The sequence below is a fragment of the Spermophilus citellus genome (genome assembly GCF_964194105.1).
Source record: "Spermophilus citellus genome assembly, contig: SCAFFOLD_102, whole genome shotgun sequence".
NCBI lineage: Eukaryota > Metazoa > Chordata > Mammalia > Rodentia > Sciuridae > Spermophilus > Spermophilus citellus.
In genome coordinates, this window is record NW_027672732.1 from 1123571 (window position 1) to 1147591 (window position 24021).

Consider the following 24021-nt stretch of genomic DNA (forward strand, 5'->3'; position numbering starts at 1 on the left):
GTGTTTTGGCATCCCAAAAGATCTGACTTCTCTTCTGGAACTTTTTTTTTCCTCAGGTGTGGTAGATTGCCCGCTTCTGGAAAACAATTCTTTTAAAACAAAGCAAATTCTTGTCTCTTTTCCAAACTTGCTCTAACAGATGAAGTTTGGGGATGAAATGTAGGAATCTGCATCTTCTGTAAACTCCTGGGGCCAATTTTATGTCCTTTTGGTTTAAGGGTCACTTTTCCACAGGAATAGTTTATAGTATGATGCCTATGATATGATAATGACAGCCTAAACATTGTTAAGAAAAATTGCTGCCATTTGTCTCGATACCAAAGGTGTGCTAAGCAACAACATCTCTGCAGTAAATGTGAATTCTCATTTATGTTCACATTCTACAGGGATATTTGGTTGATAATTTTTGAGCAGATGTCATTGTTAAGAGCTATGAATGTTGAGTAATTTTTTTTAATCTTTGGATTTCTTCTGGTTTGTCTTGATCATTTGTAATTTATAATTTGTTGGCCTTAATTTCCTTTCTTTAGAGCACGGTCTCTTGATGTGGATGCTATATGTATTATAGAACATCAATATCAATGCTTTACGCATCAGATGCATTGTTAATAGTAGAGATCTATTGGTATTGAATTTTCTTACTTTTTATTTATTTGAAAATGTCTATTCTGCTTTCAGTTTTGAAGAGTATTTATCCTGGATTAGCAGTTTTTGTCTTCTAGCACCTTAAACCTTTCCATTAACTTTAACCTCTCATTTCTGATAAGAAGTCAGCTATCATTTTAGTCATTTTTACCAATGCATAACACACCACATTTTTCTAATTGCCTTCACGACCTTTTCCTCCTAATTGATTATTTACAGTTGACTCTGATTCATATAGATGTGATTTGCTTTGTAACTAACCTTAGTACTCACTGAGTTTCCTAAATCTGTTAACATATTTTTTTTGTTAATTTGGGATAATTTTAGCCATCATTGTCTTAAATATTTTTTTATGTACAATTTATGCCTCTATTCTTCTAGAAATCTAATTATATGTATGTTAGGTCACTTTGTACTGATAGTAACCAAGTCTCTATTTTTTTCTTTCTGATTTTTAGACCAGATAATTTTTATTAGTCTATCTCCAAGTTAACTTTTTGCTGTTTTTGTACTATACAATCTGATGATAGATTTGTTTCATGAATTTTTCATTTCAAATACTATACTTTTTATTTCTTTTAAAAGAAATTTTTCATTTATATGTTGACACCCATATCTACTTATTCATTATGATTAGCTTTTCTTTAACTCCTTGAAATTAGTTATAAAAACTATTTAAATTTTTTTTCTGCTAATCCTAACATCTGGTCAGCTCATGGAACTTTTTTTTATATGTGATATTTTCTCTTGTGGTTCTCATTTTTCTATCTTCTTTGCATTCTGGCAAAATTTAATGATATTCTACATGCCTATAATCCCAGCGACTCAGGAGGCTAAGGCAGGAGTTCAAAGCTAATAAATTATGCATGGCACACATTGTTTAATTTTGCATGTAACTTCTTTTTAGTGCATCAATGAGGTTTTAGTGACATTGTCATCCAACACTTGGCCTTTGTTGTTCAGGGAATGCCTTCATGATTTTAATACTGGTTTTCCTATTCAGACTGTGGATTGGGTTTGAATATACTATTATCAACCACCTGGTCTTTTAATTGCTCATCCCAGTAAACTTATAGTTTGTGAAGCATTTGTTTCTCAGATTCATGAGACTGTTAGAACCTGAAGTAGTAGCTGATGGGTATCTGTGAATTCTTTTTTTTTTTTTTTTACTTGAAGTAGATTGTCTGAAATAGGCATATTCTCCTCTGTGTTTATCCAAACCTCCCTGTCATGTGCACTACAAGTTACAATTTGGAAGTTACTGTATTAAAATTCTGTCTGTTCATGGTTCTAGAAGAGTGATGTTCTCTCCCAAACACTGGTTACTGCAGCAGCATTTTTAATGTGGTAAAATAAGAATAAAGGCTCTGAAGGCCAAAGATGTTAAATTGAAACTGAGCTTTGCTGTAATACTGTTTTCTCTTCAAAATGTGATGGTACAGGAAAGGTGTTATATGAAGGGGTGGTATTGCAGGGGAGCATTTTAAATTGCAGAAGTAAAAAAGTTATAATATTTATAATTTTGATGAGTTTATTTTTATAGGGAAGATTTTTCTCCCCTGAAATTTTTTCTGGAATAGCAAAATGTTTCCATTATTAAAAATTGAAATTGTTAAAAAAAAGTTCAAAGCTAGCCTCCACATCTAAGGGATGCACTTAGCAACTCAATGAGACCCTGTATCTAAATAAAATGCCAAAAAAGGGCTTAGGTTGTGGCTCAATGGTTAAGCACCCCTGGGTTCAATCCCTGGTACCAAATTTTTTTTTTAAATTATATTCTGGTCATTTATAGATGATACATCATAGGAAGTCTGGATTATGTTGTCTTCCTATAAAGGATATTCTGTTTTATGTGTCATGCAGGCTAATTACTGGTGAATTGTTTTGATCATATTAGATTTGGTGGTATTTATTATTATTATTATTTATTATTATTATTATTTGGTTCCAGAGATTGAACTCAGGGTACTCAATTACTGAGCCACATCCCCAGACCTGTTTTGTATTTTATTGAGAGACAGGGTCTTGCTGAGCTGCTTTAGCACCTCGATTTACTAAGGCTGGCTTTGAGCTCGTGATCCTCTTGCTTCATCCACCTGAGTCACTGGGATTATAGGCATATTCCACCGCGCCTCACTAGGTTTGGTATTTTTCTTTATTTCCATATTTCATGGTGCATTATACTTGTACATAATGGTGGGATTTGTTGTTATGTTTTCATACATATGTACAATATAGTGGTAAAACTTAGCCAATATCATTCTCGAGTATTTCTCTTTTACCTGCTTTCCTCTCTCCCCTGATCCCTTTCCTCTATTCTACTGATCTCCCTTTGATTGTCGTCAGATTCCTTTCACACACACACACACACACACACACACACACACACACCTTTCTTTTCCTTTTTCCTTTCTGGCTGCCACATACATTTTCAGCATGAATCAATTTTGATTTCAAATTTAGGTCTACCATTTTTCCCTTTACTCTTTTGTGTGTGGTTCTTTTTGCTAAGGCTTATTTCTGAACTCTTAATTAAGTACCTGATATATTAGTGAAGCTGCTGAAATCTGACTCTGCTGGAAACCTAATTTCTTCCAACATTGCCATTTAGCATCATCTTCAGTCTCCTTTATAGCAGTCAAACTCTGCTAAGCCTTAAAGAGTCTCATCTGGTACATTCATATCAAAAATGAATTTCCTCCAGGCTTTTAGTATTCTCTCTCTAACATTACACACACATAATCACATTGCACCCACCATAAATAGCTCAGACATTCTTGTCCACAAAATTCCAACCACTATGGTAATCTTGCACTTTGATAATTTCTACTTAACTCAGTATGACCACCATCCTACTTGAGCTTCATCTCCCTAATTGTGTTTTGTGCACCAGGCCTACAGTCATGTCTGAAATTAATACCTGAAAATGTTTAGTTTTTCTAGTTTTATACTCTTTTGTGTCAGGAAAACAAATCCAGTACAGTAGATCTATAACAGTTTCAAGTAAGAATACTAACTTACTTATATCCTTGCCCATCAATAGTGGTAGAGGCACTTAGGTGAACTTACATAGAAACTGCAACATCTTATATACTAAACAACAATTTCATTGCCCATGGAACGCAAAATTAATTGAAAGAGTAAACCCCAAAATGGATATCTGAAAAATAAACTGGTCAAAATTAGTAAGGCAATCAGACTTAAATAATCATATATTTTACCAATAGCACTAGCTTAAAAGTATGGGTCTACAATAACTAGAAAAATACATGTTAATGGCTAGAGTCATAAAAGTTTCTATTATGATAGGCAGTCTCTAATGATGCTTTAATATTATATGATAGTTGTGAAATGATTACAAACTAATAATGAACATAATCTATTTGCAGATTAAAATGTTCTTCCCTGTATTATCTACAAAGTTTAGATGCACCTCAAAATGCCCTGGAAAAGAAATTTCTTAAGTCTCATCAAAATGAACTGCCAGGTTTTTTCCTCCATTTGACATGACACAGTGCCAAGATTTCTAGTCCTGAATACACACTTTCTATAGGGAAGAGACATTTATCTTGGCAATTAATAGATCATTTATCTCATTTCATACAGCCAATTTTAGTTGTAAGAAAATAAATGTTTATGTATTTATTCTGCTGACTTTAATCTATAATCAGGGATCAACAAACTTTTCCTGAAAAGAGACTGATAATAAATATATTAGACTTTGTAGGCAAGTCTTCATTGCCACTCAAGTGCCAGTGTAGCACAAAAACAGACTAGACTGTGGGTAAATATAAGTTTCTGTGTTCTAATAAAAGTTTGTTTACAAAGCAAGTGTTATTGTTGGACACCGTGGTGTGACCCAACAGTCACAACTACTCAGAAAGCTGAGGCAGGAAGATTACTTGAGCCTAGGAGTTTAGGTCAGCCTGGGAAATAAGGAAGGGAGGGAGGGAGGGAGGGAGGGAGGGAGGAAGGAAGGGAGGGAGGAGAGAGAGAGAGGGGTAAGAATGAAAGGAAGGAAGGAGGGAGGGAGGGAGGGAGGAAGGAAGGAAGGAAGGAAGGAACAATTTAAAAAAAACAGTGTCAGGCTCATCACTGTTCCAGAGTATTAATGTTTATGCTCACAATAGATGTTTGGCTAGGCTGTATACATACATGAAAGCAATTTTGTTCTTTTGTTTGCTTTCTTTTATTTTTTCCATTTTTTTTGGTTGATACATTATAGTCATAAATCATGGCAGTATTTGTCGTTACATATTTCCACATGCACAATATAACACTACAGTTTGGCCAATATCATTCCCCAGTATTTTCCCTTCACTCTTCCCTCTCCTGGTCCCTTTCCTACACTCTACTGATCTCCTCTTTATTTTCACTTTCTTTTCCTTTTTCCTCTCTTGCTTCCACATCCGAGAGAAAACATATGCTCCCTTGATCTTATGAGTTTAGCTTATTTTGTGTAACAGAATGTTCTCAAGTTTCATCCGTTTTCCAGCAAATGACATAGTTCACCTTTATGGCTGAATAAAGCTCCATTGTGCATATATGCCACATTTTATTTATTTATTCATCCTTGATAAGCACCCAGTTTGGCTCCATAGTTTGGCAACTGTGAATTGTGCTGCTATAAACATGGGTATGCATGTACTACTCTAGTATTATGACTTTAATTCTTTAGGATAAACATTGAGTAGTTGTATAGCTGGGTTATATGGTGGTTTCCTGCCTAGTCTTTTGAGGAACCTCCATACTGATTTCAATAGTTGTTATATTCATTTACAATCCTATAAACAGAGAAAAAAGTGTCCCTTCTTCTCCACATTCTCTCTAGCATTTATTATTGTTCATATTCTTTTTTTAAAGTAGTTGGACACAATACCATTATTTTTATTTATTTATTTTTAATGTGGTGCTGAGGATTGAACCCAGGGCCTCGCACGTGCTAGACAAACAATCTGCTGTTTTTTTTTTTTTTTTTTTTTTTAGGAGAGAGAGAGAGAGAGGGAGGGAGGGAGGAAGGAGAGAGAGAAAGAGAGAATTTTAACTTTTTTTTTTATTTCTTAGTTTTCGGCAGACACAACATCTTTGTTTGTATGTGGTGCTGAGGATCGAACCTGGGCCGTGCGCATGCCAGACAGGTGTGCTACCGCCTGAGCCACATCCCCAGCCCCAGCAATCTGCTGTTGAGCCACAACCCCAGCCCCTTATCGTTCATATTCTTGATGGCTTCTATTCTGACTAGAGAGAGATGAAAGCTCACTGTAGTTTTGATTTGCATTTCCCTAATTGCTCATGATGTTGAACATTTTCATAGATTTGTTGTCCATTTTTATTTCTTCTTTTGAGAAGAATCTGTTTAATTCATTTGCCCAGTTAAGCTAGGTTATTTGAGGTTTTGGTATTAAGTTTTTTAAAGTTTCTTATATAGTCTGGATATTAATCCTGTGTCAAAGAGTAGTTAGCAGGGCTGGGGATGTGGCTCAAGCGGTAGCACGCTCTCCTGGCATGCATGCAGTCCAGGTTCGATCCTCAGCACCACATACAAACAAAGATGTTGTGTCCACCGAAAACTAAAAAATAAATATTAAAAAATTCTCTCTCGCTCTCTTTAAAAAAAAAAAAAAAAGAGTAGTTAGCAAATATATTTTCTCCCATTCCGTAGGTTCTTTCTTCATGTTACTAATTGTTTCCTTTGCTGTGCAGAAGCTTTTTAATTTGATGCCATTCTGTTTATTAACTTTTGTCATTATTTTCTGAGCTTTAGGAGTTCTAATAAGAAAGTCATTGCCTGTACCTATATGCTGGAGTCTCAAACCTATATTTTCTTCCAAGGATTTGCATAGTTTCTGGTCTAATTCCTGGGCTTTTGATCTCTTTTAAGTTTGTACAGGGTCTAGTCTTATTTGTCTACATATGGATAACCAATTTTCCTGGCACCATTTGTTTAAAGCCTGTCTTTTCTCCCAATATGTTTTTGGCATCTTTGTCAAGAATCAGATGACTGTTAATTGTGTTGCATCTTTTTCTGTGTCTTCTGTTCTTTCCCATTGGTCTATGTATCTGGTTTTATGACAGAGCCATGCAGTGGTTATTTCAATAGCTTTGTAGTATAATTTGAAGTCAGGTATTGTGATGATGCCTCCAGCTTGCTTATTGACTTAGAATTGTTTTGGCTATTCTGAATATTTTATTCTTCCAAATGGATTTCAGGACTGTTTTCTCTAGGTCTGGAAAAATGACATTTATTATTATTATTATTATTATTATTATTATTATTATTATTTTAAATTTATATATGACAACAGAATGCATTACAATTCATATTACATATATAGAGCACAATTTTTCATATCTCTCGTTGTATACAAAGTGTATTCACACCAATTCGTGGGTATTTTGATGGGAATTGCATCAAATCTGTATGTTGCTCATAAAACCAATTTCAAACATATACAATCATATTAGTAGTGATTTTAGTGTCCAAAAAGAGATCTACTAAACAATAATTACTGGGCTGGTTTGGTGACTTGTAGTCCTAACTACTCAGAAGGCCAAGCCAGGAGGATTGCTTGAGTCCAGGAGTTGGAGATCAGGTTAGGCAACATAGCAAGACCCCCATCTTAAAAATAATAATAATTACTGATGTCAAAACACATCTCAATCATTATGATAGTCACTAACTCTTCATTGTTTTCCTTGAAACTCTAATATACAATTAGTCAATGTCAATTTAGGACTAATTGTGCTGTTTTATAGTGGAGAAAGCTGATTATAATAGTAAATGAAATCAGCTATCATGAACTGATTTGTGTTTATTTAATTACAATTATCATGCTGATGACTCTACATATTAAGTCTCCACCTATAGTCCCCTAGGTGCTAATTTTAAAAACATGAGTTTTCATTAAAAATAAGAAAAAAAAAAACCCTCCATATGCATTTCAATAATTCAAATTGTATCATAATTTGACTATTAACACAAGGGAAAATCAATGCAACTAATTCTGATTTAAATTTAAGATTACACAGTGCAAAAGAGGAAATAGTCTTGGAAAGGGAAGTAGAAAAATGTAAGATACCTCTTAGAGGTCAGAAAAAAGAAATTCAAAAATGTGTTTTTTTTAAAGTTAACTTGAAGTGGAAAACAAAAAGCAAAAAACCTTTGAAGCAAAGTCAGTTGTGTTTACAAGGGCCTTTGAGTTTGTTTGATGTTTTAGTGATTCTGGTTTTTAAAATGTTGATTTGTGGAGGATGGGCACAGGGGATTGAATCTAGGTGCTTAACCACTGATCCACATCACCAGCCCTTTTTTAACATTTTTTTGAGATAGGAAATCCATAAATTACTTAAGGCCTTGCTAAATTGCTGAGGGTGACTTTGAACTCAAGATCCTCCTGCCTCAGCCTCCAGAGCCACTAGGATTACAGTGTGCATCATGAAGCCCGGCCTTAAATGTTGATTTTATAATCCTTTGTTTTTAGCTGATAAGAGAAATTACAAAATACAGAATACTTGCAAACTACAAAATATAGGATACTTACAACTAAAGTTGCTTTGTTAAATTATCAGAGTTTAACTAACGTTTCAAGCAGTGACTCTCAAACTGGGAGAGTGATACTAGTCTTATCAAGAGAAGTTTAGAAATGCCTGGGGGCATTTTGTTGTTGTTTCACCATGACTGAGGAAACTACTAACTTTTTTTGGCCAGGCCCATAGATAATATATAACCTTCAGCTAGTAGGAATAGTCCAAACCAAAGTACCAATAGAGTTCTATCAAGAAACCCTGGTGCAAAGAAGTAATCTACCAAGGAAAACACAGTTGCAGTTAAGTAAGAGAACAGAGCAGGTGCTGGGGACAGTGCTGCATGCCTGTAATCCCAGTGGCTCTGGAGGCTGAGGCAGGAGGATCGTGAGTTCAAAGCCAGCCTCAGCAAAAGTAAGGCCCTAAACAATTCAGTGAGACCTTATCTCTAATAAAATACAAAATAGGGCTGGAGATGTGACTCAGTGGTCTAGAGCCCTTGAGTTCAATCCCTGTTACCAAAGAAAAATAGACCACCCAGGTGACTTGTTTGTACCAGTAGGTCTACCTAAAATGAAAAGGGATTTTATGCAGTCAAATTGTTTTATTATCCATTTAAATATAATTCTTTATTTCTTTATGCTTGTCAAGAAGTAAATATATTTAAGATAACAATGAAAAATAATAAAAGAATGACAAGTGTAGGAACCTAATGATGACTTACACTTTTTGATTACAGACTTGAGATTCATCTGAAATGACAATGCAATCCCTAGCTATTGCAACAGAAATCTTAACCTCTGAGTGAAAAAAAAGAAGGATGTTGAGATACCTTCAATCATCTTTTCTCACTTCTGCGTAAGTACCAAGAGAGGTTGGCTAAAAATATTTTAAAACCTAAAACATACTATTAAACTTGGCTTTTCTTTAAAATAAGTGCAAGTATATGATATGGCCTAGTATTAATTTACAATCCCTACTTTCTTATGCTGCGACTGTCTTTAAATGTGCCCAGTTTGAACTGAGATGTGCCATAAGTCAGATATCAAAGACGTATTATGAAGAATGTAAAATAACAGTTATATTTTTATTTTGATTACAAGTTAAAAGGATGACATTTTGAATATATTGAATTATGTAAAATGTATTATTAAATGAAGCTCACCTTAGCCATTGTTTTATCTGATTTTATCTAATTTTATCTGTTTTATCTAATTCAGACATTTTATATCTTCTCCTTTACATGCTTATGCTTTTCCATAGCATCTTGAACATATGGTATACAACTGTATTAATGTCCTTGTATAATAACTCTATCACAGTGCAATTAATGATCATTTCTATTAATTTTCTTTTCAACATGGGTTATATTTTCCTACCTCTTTGCATGCCTCATACATTTTTATTGGATTCCAAACATTGTGAATTTACCTTGTTGAATACTGGATATTTTGTATTCTTTTAAATATTCTTGAGCTGTGTACAGCTTTTTTGCTGAACTATCTTGGAAACATATTTTGTATTCTTTTAAATATTCTTGAGCTGTGTACAGCTTTTTCTCTGAACTATCTTGGAAACATTTTTATCTTTTTAAGATTCTGCTAGACAGGGGTTACCTCCAATCTTGGGCTAATTTTTCCCTTTTACTGACTAGGTTTCTATTTGAGTTTTTCTATTTGAGTTTCCCTTCTCTGGATGTGGCCTGAAAAATTCTTTCCAGGGAGTAAATTGGGATAATCCTAGCACTCATCTCTCATGCTTAACTTTATCTTAGAGGTCACTCTTATGCTGCTTATTATCTAATATCTGAGAACTGTTGTTTGTATTTTGTCCACTTTTTTTCCAATGTTTCATATGCGAGGGTAAATCTGTTGCCCCTCTTGGAGAGATTTAGTCTTCCATAAATGTTTAACACTATTCTCTGGCACATCATTTACAATAGATGAGGTTCTTCCTGGTAACAGCAGCATTAGGCCTACTGAATGCTCCTAGGCAAGTGCCTTCACAAATTTCCAATGGTATATGTTGTTATGCTGCCAATTATTTGTTTCAGATATGTTTTTCTTGTCTCATTTAGATTGTACTCTGACATTAGGAACACTTCATATCTTAGAATTTTATGTCCCTGCCACCCAAACTGGTCACATTTACCTTTAACAATTAGTCAACACTTACCCCGTAAGAATTCCCTTTGAGGTATTAAAGAATAATGCACTTGAGATTATTTATCTCCAGGCCAACAATCACCACCACATTCTATCCTCCTTTTCTGAAGGTTTTTAATATAACCTTATATTAAACATCATGTTAAACATCAATGCCACATATTTAAATGCTATGAGTAAAAGTGAATGCCGATTCATCCACTAATTGTATGTATCCTGGTAGAAAGAACTACCACTACCTTATTGTGGCCAGTTGAGAAATTTTCTTCTCATTATCCACCAGACTAGTTAATATGTCTTTAAGGCAATAAGTTTAAAAGCTAATACTGATAAATCAAAATATTGAAAACTCTACAAACTAAGCAGCTAGTTCTTCAGTAACTGGAAGCACTGACTATGCATATAAAAGTATATCTGATTATGAGTCAAAGTAAATATCAAGAAGGTAATATGCAATTAGATCATTTTGCTATTCTGATTTTTCCACCAATGAATTATCATTAATTTATTCTACAATAAGAAAAATTCTACAACATACCATATTCTATAATAAGAAAAATAAGAAAAAATTAAAACTAGTTTTAAAAGATCTACTTAAATATTCCAGTATCATGTAACCAAACAACTACTCTCCACACAAGTATGTTTTTATTCAACAACAAACACATTCAGGGGTACATTCCTGGAGTTGAGGATGCATGCTGCTGAGAGGTGGACCTTAAATGCCTTGTTCTCATAGCTTATTTCCTCTCAGTACTATTTATATATGGGGGCTTAATAGTTAATATATGTGTTTAGGTTAATAGTGTAGTATATTTATAATATTATTGGAACCATGAGTTTATCCAACAAATCATTTGTTAACTCTCTCATACATTCTAGGCATTTCCCTAGTCACTGATGTAACAGTAGTGAACAAAACAACTAATTTCCTGCTCATGTTGGAAATTGTGTTTGAGGTTGGGTCAGAGCAGTCAAGTAGATAAACAAATGTAAGGCGAGTGGTAAGAGAAGTCTGAAGTGGTAAGGCAAGTCTGAAGAGAAAGAAAGGCAGGGTAATGGGCTTGATAGTCATGGCAAGAGGCTCTATTTTATGTAGGATGGCCAGGGAAGGCCTTTACCACATGAAATGCCACTGTTACAGAGACATGATAAAGTGAGGGGGCAGTTAGCGAGTCAGATGATTTGGGGAGTTAAGTTGCAAGTGTAAATGCTCTGAAGCAGGGGTGGGCTTGGTGTATTTAAATGGAACTAACAGACAAGAGAAGAATGTTAGGAAATGGGGAGAAGAGGATGAGGGGAGTCACATTGAATAAGAACAGTCCATAATAAGGCAGGGCAGTCCATAATAAAGTCATGGCTTTTTTTCCTGATACCAGAGATTGAACCCCCAGGGGCACTTAAACACTGAGCAACTCCCACAGTCCTTTTTAAAATATTTTATTTAGAGATAGGGTCTCACTGAGTTGCTTAGGGACTCACTACATTTCTGAGGCTGGCTTTGAACTCAGGATCCTCCTGACAGCCTCCTGAGCTGCTGGGATTACAGATGAGTACCACCAGGCCTGGCTAAAGTCATTGCCTTTTATTTGGGAATGGGAAGTTATAGGAAGATTTTGAGCAGAGAGACACAATCAAATTTATATTTAAGAATATCACTCTAGTTGCCATCAGGACAATAGATATTGGGGAAAATGAGGGCAGAAGCAAGGACAGAAGAAGGCTATGGGAATCATTCAGGTGACTTATGATGTGGGTTTGGCCTGTATATTGGCTTAGCAGATGCAGAGGAGTGGTCAGATTCTGGGCATGTTTCAAATGCTTATTTGGAAAGAAGGAAGTCAGAAAAATAAATAAATAAAATGCTGTATAATTTATATCAAATTCTAGAAAATGCAAAACAATCTATAATGACAGGAGATGTTTGGAGACAGCCCAGAAAAGGAGAGGGGAGGGATTACAAAGAAGGATGAAATACTCTTTTGATTTTGGTGATAGTCTCATGGGTATATTCATGTCAAAACTTATCAAATCGTACACCTTAAATGTGCAATTTATTGTAGGTCAACTATATCTCAATAAAATTATAAAAATAAAGACATAATATTGTCTAATGGACTGGAGTTGGAATGTGAGAGAAAAGAAATCAAAAATGGTTTGTAAGTTTTGGGCTTTGAGCACCTGGATAATGGGAATTAAATTGTCATTCTTATTTCTGAGATAGGGAAGACTGAAAGGAGCAGATTTTGAGAGAAAAATGAGTTCAGTTTTCAACATGTTGTTAGAGATGCCTACTAGATACATTTTATAACATAATAAATAGATGGTAGAAAAGAAATGAAGAATGACTCAGATAGACAGTTTCTCTGTATGATCCACTGGTTCTCCAGAAAGCGCAGAAGTACACTGGACCAACGGGGACCTCTCATGGCCCCTGTAGACAAATGTTTGTGCACACCTTTTTTCCATCGTTTTCTTTATTTAACATTATGAACATGGTGGATTACATTCTTTTCTCTAAGTTTTAAAGATTCAGTTAATTTGGGGAAACAACTGATGGGTTCATTGTTGGAGGTTGATGAATAACCTTAGCAGAGACTATAGTAACAAGCCCTTGGTCACAGACAAATGAGAATGGCTCCACCCAGGATGGGAGCATTGCAGACACTCTTCCTTGGGTTGGCTAGCTTGTGCCTTCCCCCCCACCCTTAACTGTACATATCAGTAATTCAGCTATATTATGATTTAAATCATATTTTGTTCCTCTTGTCAGAAAGTACAATTGCTTGTTAGTTGATAGGTTGTGATAAAAAGGAGTCTACTCCTTGGGCTTGAAACTTAGCTCCATTACTCACTGGACGTGTGACTGCCTCAATTTACTCTAAAATAAGGATTGGAATAGGACCTACTACTACTGTAAGGTACTATTGTTCTGAAGATTAAATGAATTGATATGTATAAAACCTTCAGAATAACAACTGGACATAAAGAAAGCGTTCAAGAAATGTTAGCTACTAGCTTTCTTCTCTGACAATAGGTTTTGTCAGTTGGTTCCCACTAAGTTGTGGACTTTTTTGGACCAGGACCAGATATCTTGTCTTTTGATTTTCATCCACTCCCACACCATGCTAGGGCTTTGTCCAGCGTCTGGCATGAATGGTAGCACAAAATGAAAGTTAAAAATATGCTGTTGAATTAAATGATTTCTTCCCTTATGGATAAAGATAAGAATCTCAAGATCTTAGCCCAAAGACTAATGTCCATCTCTCTGCCCCCACCTGTCCCCGCCTTAAAAAATAAAGCAGGCCACTGTCTCCAGTTTACACCCTCACTCACAGTTCCATTCACCTTCCCCTTTCCTAATCAGAGGGATCTTGGGGTGGGGCTTCAAGGAACCTTTAGGAGTTTGAAGGGGAGGGAGCCTGGAACCATAGACTAGCTATGACAAGTCAGGGGTGGGATTTGGTAGTTCAGAAAAGGAGGTACCAGACCAGGAATGGGGGATGGGAGTGATGGTGGAGTGGGCTAGTTCAGGATGGACCAGAAATGAGATGTTGAGGAAAGCCAGAAAGGACCGGTTGGCGGAGTGGGGGGGGATGGGTGGGTGACCACTAGAATCACACGGAGGGTCGCTTGTGAGGTCACAGAAGCAAAGGCAGGTGATTGGACGAGAAGGAGAGTCCTAGTTGCCAAGGCAGCGACTAGAGGAGAAGGTCTTCAGTCGAGGAGAAGTCTCCACTAGAGAAGGATGGAGCTCTGACTCCTTGTGTTCTCCAGTAGAGTCTGTGGATCGACCCCCAGATATCCCTGCTGACGTGTCACCCGGGAAAGGCTTAAGCCTTCCCGGGCGCCACCCCTCAGCGCTTCGCTACCCACCCGCCCCCTGAGCCCCGCCTCCGGCGCCACCTGCCAACGCCTGCTGCAGCCTACTCCACTGCCTCACCGGCTCCCGAGGTGACCACAACATGGCTGCAGTGCGGGGGCTGCTCTTCTGGCTGTTCGTGCTCTGTCCTACCTGGCGAGTGCTGGGCCAACCGGACCCAAAGCACAAACTCTGTGCAGACGACGAATGCAGCAGTGAGTGTGAATGCAGCAGTGAGTGCGCAGGCAGGCGGGCGGGCGGCCCGGGGTCTCCGCGGTGGCTCTTTGGGGCCGCATGGGGCTCCGATCCCCTGGTCCCCAGCCCCGCGGGCTGGGCTAGGGGGTCGCAGGATGACGGGTGGGGCGCAGGAGTGACAGAGCCTCGGGACCCTGCGTGTGTCCCCTCCTCCGGCTCTGCCGGAGCCCCGGCCAGCCCGCTCGGGTTGCGGGGGGCTTCGACTCCCACTTGTTGCCAGCATTTTATGTTTCTCTACTGTCTGAGGCGGGGTTGGGAAAGATATAAATGAGAAACTAATGCACAAAAGTAGACCTGTTAACAGTACACATTTTATGTTAAAATTATAAAAGGGCTTTATTAAACATAATTTCTTAATCATAAAATACCTGTACTAGATCATGTGGGTGTGGAGTGACTAGCATAACCTTTTTTTTTTTTTTTTAGAATTTAATCTCTTTTTATCTGGTGCTGAGGATCAAACCCAGTGCCTCACCTGCACTAGGCAAGTGCTCTACCACTCAACCCTAGCCCTAGAATAACTTTTAATGGATAGCTTGCCTGAATTCCCCTCCCCAGCATTTATCTTTTGTGGATACCATGCTATTTCCAGTCTCTTGGGGGAGAGGTCACTTATTCTGGATTTACTCCACTGGGTTCTAAGGTCCTTGCATTCATATTAATCAAGGATGGAACCAGGATGACAAGCCTTGTAATGTAGTGCTTGACACATAGAAGCCTTTCAATTAAATATTTGTCAAACTGACAATGAGCCAATATCCTGATAAAAGCTTTCTGTTTCCTGGTTTCATATTTGATCATCTCTATCCATTGTTTTTCAAAATGAAATATTTCAACTGAGAGTATATGATAAGAATTCCAGAAGGACATAAAGCCATTGGAAAATTTACTTCCCAAGAGTGCTAATTTTACCTCATAATTGGGGAAAGAAAACTGTTGTACATTTAATCAAAGCAGATATATTTTGGATAAGAATGCAAAGTGCAAGTGAATGTTCAGGGTAGAATATTAAGCTGTAAAGAGATAATCTTTGCTCTGGATCCTATTGGTCTATGTCCTGAGCTCAGGAAGGAGATAGGTTCACCATTTGGCTCCTAGGTTACTTTGAACATATTTGAAAGGCACATTAAGCAAGCTAGACTTATGGAATTCCCTTCTCTATACTGGCTCGTTGAGACCAGCACACTTTTAGATGACAGAGTTCCTGTTATTTCTGAGCAGAATAGACATTTCACATTTTGTTCTGGACCAGAATTCTCTTCTGCACATTTATTCATGTGGGTGTATGTTGGTTTGCCAAGGGAAGGTAAGTTATTGAAGCCTCTATCATAAATGTATTTGTTTATGAAATACTTTGGATTAAAGGCTTCTTTATAAATTTGACTGTATAGTTCAGTCATCCTTTAAATGGAATGAAAACAATTAACCCTCCCGTATCCTTGCCCAGTTGTTCTCATGGGCGCATGCCAGGACATGGAGGGCAGTGTTGAGGTATCTGGAGCTGTGTGCTGAGGGGGAGTGCTGATCATTGGGCTTAAGTGGGGGTAGATAGTATCATCCATCTGGCTCAATGCATTCTTCTCCCTTGTAGAGATGCAGCCACCCCATGAAGATGATTTTCCTAAAGAGAACACAAATCATCTTAATAGAAATCTTCATGAAGAGCCTCGCCTCCTGAATCATCATTTTAATGTGAACCATCCTGAAGAGCCCAGCCTCTTGAGTCAACCTGTGACTGAGGACATGGGTGTATCAGAAGTGTCTCAGATCCCAAATACTGAGAAAGTAGACCCAGGTAAAGCTTGCCAATTTTTCTCTACAAAGTAGAGGCATTATCATAATGAAGGCTTTCAAGGATATTTGTTGCCAAAGGTACGAAATAGAGCAGAGAGTGGTATATGTACATGTGAGTTAAAAAAAATCTCTTAAGTGAGAGAAAAGCAAGAATAAAGATGACTAGAAATCAAAAATAGGCCAGAGACTGTAACTCATCTAAAAGCAAATGTTTAGCTATGACTAGCTTGTGTAAACCATTTACAACTAAAATATTATTCTTCAAAGGCCTTATGCTCTAAAACTGTAGTTTTCAACCAGACCAACAGCACCAGAAACTCTGGGGGTGGGACCCACAATCTGTGTTTAGCAGGCCTTCCAGGAAAGTCTGGCCTGGTACAAGTTAGCTTGAATAATCACTGTTCATAGTCTCATAGATTCTGTGTTTTTTCCCTTTTCTTCTAAATGGAATGTAATATAGCTCAAGTCCTGTTTTGACTTGTTTCCTGGACATGGTAATTAAACTTCTTCAAATGCAGTCAATGGTCCAGATCTTTATACTATATACTTACAGGAAACAGTACAGAACTGCAATCCATTTTAGACTGACACTTATGAATACATCATCATAGTGCACAGATCCAGTGGGAGATGAGAAACAATTTTTCAAAAAAATCCCCAATGATGGCATCAACAGCATTCTACTTTTGTGTTGCTCACTCTCATTTTATCAGTAAATTAGATGATGACTAATTGTTTTATTTTATCCATCCAGTATGGTGCTATAAAGCCATAATTACTGTATTTTTTGTTTTTAAAGGTTCTGGTCTGTAAGCATAGCTATAGCATTATCCTGCACCAGTGAAGGGCTTGGCAGCACTGATCTGAACCCCCCCCCCACCATCTGCACACACAGAGTGTAGGAGAACTCATAGCAAGGGGGGGGATTCAGTTAATTTGAGAAGGAATAACATATCAGTTCTCCCATTTTCCAGAAGACATTGCATCCATATATGAACACTACTGACTTCTGAACTGTCTTTAACTCCATAAGGTTCTGAAAATGAATCACGCACCATTAAGAGTTGTTATTTTCATGCTCCAAAACTTTCAAGATTAGGGAAAACTTGGCTTACAAAATTAAGAATGAATTATTTCCCTGGCCTTTTAGGTTCCACCACAAAATGATGTCAATGACCTTTATAGGTAAAATCTTCCCAAATGTCATTTAATGTGTCTCAGGTGCTGAGATGCTGAGCCAATGGGGCAGACTTCACCAGCAGTCAAATTCATAGACCAATAGTGAATGGAGGGCCTGGGGTTGTAGCTCAGTGGTAGAGCGCTTGTCTAACATGTGAGGCACTGGGTTTGATTCTCAGCACTGCATACAAATAAATAAAATAAAGGTCCATCAAAAACTAAAAAAAAAAAATAGGCAAAAGCTTAAAAAAATAGTAGTGAATGGAATCTCAGGGTTGAGAAAGACCTTAGAGGCAACTGGTCCAACTTCTTAATAACTGCATGTTGGACTCCTGCTGTTTAATCAAACATACCCCAGGCTCATGTAGCTCATACTGAAATTCCACCCCTACAAGCTCTTAGGTCTAACTGGAATTCTACCTCATTCACAGAGCCTCAATGCAGGTCTGTACCCAATTCCCTTTAGTCTCTCTTGGTATTACTGTGTTCTTTTTAAATAGCTGTCATCTGTCCATTCAATAAATAATTGTTGAGTATCTCTGCCAGGTGCCAGATACTGTGTTAAGCCTTGGCTCATTCCACCTGCAAATCTACAAACCAAGACTCCCTCTCTTTTAGCTTTCCTAAAATTTTAAACACAAAGTTTCACCAGCACTAAATCCATGTTTGTTGAATGTGACCCTGTTTATATATCTCTGGTTTTAAAAATTTTCCTTGAGTAAATATTGTTCTGGTAGCAGTTGTATGGCCATGGAAGTAGTGGAGAGTAGACTGGAGATTGTTCATTTTATAATTGAAGAGTCTGAAAGCTCTAATTAGGATTTTGAAGTTTTCTTCTCTGTGTTAATTGTCTTTAGGAGAGCCACATATTCCAGGCACTGTGACTCATATATTTAGTGAAACACTCGAAGAATATTGAAACTGAAGAGAGACAATTCTTATTCTATAGCATAAAATAAAATAGCCATTTCCCCTTTCAATTTTAGAGCTATTTATAACAGAAGGTACGGTGGAAGAGCCAGCAGATGCCACCCTTTTGGACAACATACTTTTCTTGTTATATTCATTCTTGCTTTATTTGTCTAAGATGGTAAGTTTGACATAGTTTCTTCAATTAGAATGTTGATTATTTATTAGTTTTTAAGTGGCTTCTGGTCATGAAGTGAAGAACTTAAAATGTCTTTATGAAAATGACTCCTGACCCTTTGAGTAGATAGCTCCTGAAACAAAAGCCATAGGGGTGTGGCTTTAATGGCTACTTGGTTTAGCACATGAGGAAGATTTGCTGTCTACCAAGGCTGGACATTTGCACACCTGTAAAAACTTGGTTCTTCCCCTCAGAACCTTTCATTCTGGCAGGGAGATAACAGCATTCACTTGAAACACAGTAAGATAATGGCAGAAAGAGAGGTATTTATTCGATGGTAGAACATTATTGTCCATAAATGCATTTATTATGGTTGGAAGGGTGATCAATAAGGTCAGAAAGTAGTTGAGATGTGTTTGAAACACAGGCAAAGGGCAAACAGGAGTCTGACATGTGGTTTGTTGTTGATTAGACAGGCTGGGGTGGAGGGTGGTGGGGGAAGCTGGCAGTCAGAAGAAATGTGTTCAGAGAAATGGAAACATGAAGAAAAGGATATTTGGGGAGGGCAGGAGAATGTGAATAGTTGGTGTTGTAAAGTGTGAAGTTGGAGGGGGATGGGCCTGTTGGAGAGATCAGCAAATCTTAAAGGAAGTCATGAGCCAAAGTAGCATTAGACCATTAATAGTGGGGATCCTTAGAAAGTTTTAAGAATGAAAGGAATTAGGTTAGATCTGTTTTTTAGAAAGAGTCCCTTAAGGCTGATCTTTCTAAAGAAAATCATGATCCAAACCAGACATTTAATCTGTCTAGAAGCTTATCTAAGCATTTTAGGACTTACCTCCCCCCCATTGGTATTTGTTGATATTGGACTTTTAGAGTTTAATTATAGGAATGAGAAAGCTTTTAGAGGTTGGAGGATAAGATGGTCCTAGGGCCATTGTGACAGTAATCCTCCTCAACTGAAGTTGTTTCCTGTAGGTTGTGTTATTTCAAGGCTTGTGTAAGAAAGATGTTCGTGTTTTCCTTGTAAAATGTATAGATTTTGAAGCCAGGTAGATCTGGTTTCAAATCCCAAGGTTATCATTTAGAAGTTTGGGCAAATAACTAAACTTTTGAAAAAAGTTTTCCTCATCTGAACAATGTAGATAATGCTTACTCCAATAATAAGAATTAAATGATTTGACAAGGTAAAATGTCTGGTGAGGTGTCTGGCATTTTGAAGGGTTTTACCCCCACACACCCACTAATTCTCATGTAGGCAGTCAGAAGGTGGTATAAAGACAATGAATACCTGGGGAGGAAAGACCACCAGGGTGGAAAAGATGTGGTGGGGAGAAACAAATCATTTTTCAGTTGGCTCCATGTTTGTTCATGATGGTGGCAACCACCTGGGTAAGGGGTATGTACAAGCCAGGCAGTTAGAATAATGATATTTCCAGTGATTAAAGCAGTCTTCCACAGTCATAATTTGATTATCAGAATGAATCAGCATCACTTGGAAAGTTAACAGCCTCACGATATGGGAAGGATTTCTTTATTCATATTTTTAGGTATGCACAGAGCCCTCCTCTAGGTCTAGGTCGGGGGACATGAATGTGGTGCAGGTATGGTCAGTGATTGTACGGTGATAGGTAAGACATAGACGTGAGTGGCAAAGAAGAGGCACACTGTTAGGAGACTGATTTGAAAGGAGATTTCAAAAAGGCATTTTGATGGCCCAGTATATACAGGACATTGTTCGAGGACTAAAAGAGTCTAACAGGTGTAAGGCATGATTGTGATTTTTGAAAGCCTTAAGAAAAGGACTTAACAAATATATGCAAAAATTATGAACAAGTCAATGTAAAATCTTAAACAAGTAGTATGATATCTGATAGGACTGGAGAGTAATAGGCTCTGATGTGTTTGGGAGATGTGCACCAATCAGATTCATTGATCAATGGAATCTTAGTAGAATCTTAGTGTTAGAAGAAACCTTGGAAGGCTGTTTCTCACTCATTGCTAGTTATTTTCTTTACTGTGGCCCTGACGAGTAGTTATGAGGCCTGTACACCAGTATTTCCTAGCATGAGTCACTCTCTTACAAGACTATCTGTTCTTCTGTTGTCTAGTTCATCCTTGTATTGACTCAAAATTTTTCTCCACATGATTTCCTCTATAAAATTGAATTCTTTTCTACATAGAAATCCTTTAAATATTTGAAGTTATATCTTAATTTAAAAATTATTTTTAGTATTTTTATCATGGAAACTTTCAAATAAGAGCAGAGAGAATAGTAGGGGACTATAGGTAACCATAACATACTGTATATTTTAGAATACTAGAAAAAAAGATTGTGAAAGTTTTACCATAGAGAAATGATGTTTGAGGAGGTAGATATATTTAACTGATTTAAACGTTACATAGTGTATACATGCATCAAAATGTCATGTTACCTACTTCAATAATTATAATGTTTGTTTCTATGTACTAGTTAAAAAATAAATTTTAAAGCTTTAAAGAAAAGCATAGAGAATAGTATAATGAACCCACGGGCCATCACCCAACTTAACAGTAATTCCTTGATAGCCAATATCAGTGAGTTTTTTTTAATTTGTTCTAATTGGTTATACATGATAGCAGAATGCATTTCGATTCATTGTATATAAATGGAACAAAACTTTTCCTAGTTGTACACAACACATGTGTAGTCCTACATGGACCTCGGGTAATGAGGTTCATCTCATTCCACCATCTTTCCTATCCCTATGCCCCCTCACCTGTCCTACCTCCCCTTTGCCCAGTCAAAGTTCCTCCATTCTTTCCATGCCCCTTACCACCCACCTCACCCCCATTATGGGTCAGCATCCACTTTCAGAGAGAACATACAGCTTTTGGTTTTTGGGATTGGCTTACTTCCCTTAACCTGATATTCCCATTCACCCGCAGATGCCATAATTTTTTTTCTCTTTTAATGCTATAAGTAATATTCCATTTCATATATGTACCACAGTTTCTTTATCCATTCATCTACTGAAGGGTTGGTTCCACAAAACTATGGAATGCTTCACAAATGTGGGTGTCATCCTTGCTCAGGGACCATGCTAATTTTTTCTGTATTGTTCCAATTTTAGTATATGTGCTGCCAAAGCAAGCACACTCTGAGTTTTAACAAATGTAGATACCCATGTAAAAACTACCATAATCAAGATATAGAACAGTTTTTTTCACTAGAAAAGGGGTTTCCTTGGGATCCTTCCCAGTGAGTTCCTTCACCACCTGTTCCAGGCAACCACTGATAACTTTTTTTTTTTTTAAACTATAGATTCATTTTTCCTACAGTACTATTTCATATATATGCCACTATAAGTGGACTCATATCTGGGAGTGCAATTGCCTCCTACGTTTAATGTATGTTTTTATCTTATGTGATACTGTCAAGCCATGCTAAAAAATGACCACAATCATTTTATACTTCCACCAGCAATTTAGGAGACTTCCACTTGACTTCATCTTCACTAGCACTTGGGCCATTCTAGTGGGTATGTCTTTGTGAGTTTATTTCCTGATAATTAATGATATTGAGTGAACTTTTTTTTTTCTTTTGAGATAGAGTCTCACTAACTTGATTAGGCCCTTGATAAGTTGCCAGCCTCAAACTTGGGATCCTCCTGCCTCAACCTTCTGAGTTGCTGGGATTACAGACATGTGCCATGATGCCTGGATCAAATACTTCTTAATGAGCTTGTTGACCATACTGTTTTTGTATGTCAACTCTCTCTGGCTAGCTGGAATCCAGACTTCTCCCAGCTCAGTGCCAACTGTGGGATTGGTTAGCTTATAGTTGTTCTTGGCCCTCGCAGGTACTGCTTAGAATGTAGCCCCAAACTGAAGACCACCTCCATGCAGATTTCTGGAACTCTTTTTCTTTGTGGCTCCCATCTTTCTGGTAGTTTTCTCTACATATTTTTGGCTGCTTAATCTCCTGGAACTCTGGTCTCTCTCTCCTCAGTGAGACTGTTATGCCCCATTTGGGTTCCCCTTCCCCAAACTGAGGTCTAGAGGGTGCCTCCAGGTAGAATGCTCACCTATTTGTTCTCCTGCTCTTAGGGGTGACAGTTGCATGTCCCTTGTGGCTTTCTATCTGAAAAATAGCTTTTTAAAAATATATTTTGACTGGGTATGGTGGCACATGCCTTAATCCTAGTGGCTCGGGAGGCTGAGACAGGAGGATCACGAGTTCAAAGCCAAAAGTGAGGTGCTAAGTAACTCAGTGAGACCCTGTCTCTAAATAAAATACAAAATGGGGCTGAGACTGGGGATGTGGCTCAGTGATCAAGTGCTCCTGAGTTCAATCCCTGGTACCAATATATATATATATACACACACACACACACACACACACACACACACACACACACATACATATTCCAACTTTCTGGTTGCTTTCAGTGGGAGAACAAGTCTCATATAAGTTACTCTCTATTGATTTCTCCTTTTGTTGTAACTTTTTGCAATAATTGAAAAAAATATGTTTGTGGGACTTCTAGGATATATTGTAGTTTGGGTGAATAAATGACATCCCCCTGGTACAACAATTTAACCTGTTTTCTCTATTGCCTTTTTTTTTTTTTTTTTTTTTTTTTGGTGGTGCTGGGGATTGAACCTCGGGCTCCATGCATTCTAGGCAAGTGCTGAGCTAACAACCTCAGCCTCTCTCTGTTGCTTTATATTTCTTGGAAATTGGTAGTCAGGTTTAGGTTCAATTCTGTTTCTTATGAAAACTTAATAGGAAATATTGCATTGACATCTGCATGTCCTCTCCTTTGATGTTGACTACTAGTCAACAGTGACCTTGGTGAGATTTGCTAATATATTACAGGTTGCAAAATAGCAATGGTCTGAGTTGCTGGGATTTTTCTTTCTTCATTTAAAGGCTGGGATGCCTATACAAATAAAAATTTATGATTGATTATTCTTTCTTTCTTTTTTTTTGGTACTGGGGATTAAACTCAGGGACACTTGGCTAGTGAGCCATATCCCCAGCCCTATTTTGTATTTTATTTATATACAGGGTCTCACTGAGTTGCTTAGCAATTCGCTTTTGCTGAGGCTGACTATGAACTTGCTATCTTCCCTCCTCAGCCTCCCAAGCTACTGGGATTACAAGTGTGTGCCACGGCGCCTGGCTATGATTGATTATTCTTTACACAGATATTTGGTTTGTATAGTTAAGGCAGGAGATAAACATTTGATTCCTTTTCTTCATTTAAACACTTTTCAGAATAGTAAGGTATTATTCTAGCATTATCAAATGATACCCAAAAGGGCTTTTGAAATCTTTTTAACTTTTATTTAAGAGTCAGTATGATGTCATGCATTTAAAAATATTTGGTGTGTTTAATCTAGTTAGGAATAGTAATTGTTCTTACCTGATGCTCAATTTCTCTCCCTTTTGCCTTGTAGAAGCCTCTTTATCTTGGCTCCTGGGACCCTTTGCCACCACCTAGTGGTCATTGTTACCTATTTCC

At 37.4% G+C, this 24021-nt stretch overlaps 1 protein-coding gene across 1 annotated transcript in view; it reads left to right on the plus strand.

The window, feature by feature from the left end:
* Positions 1-14299: 14299 nt before the first annotated feature.
* LOC308640686 (transport and Golgi organization protein 1 homolog) overlaps positions 14300-24021 on the plus strand; it is a gene marked incomplete at its 5' end in the record, with an annotated part of 34875 nt that continues 25153 nt past the window's right edge. Inside the window, 3 exons of the mRNA XM_081312477.1 lie at positions 14300-14429; positions 16043-16246; positions 18411-18514. Coding sequence (XP_081168603.1) covers positions 14300-14429; positions 16043-16246; positions 18411-18514 — 438 coding nt within the window. The remainder of the gene's footprint in view (positions 14430-16042; positions 16247-18410; positions 18515-24021) is intronic.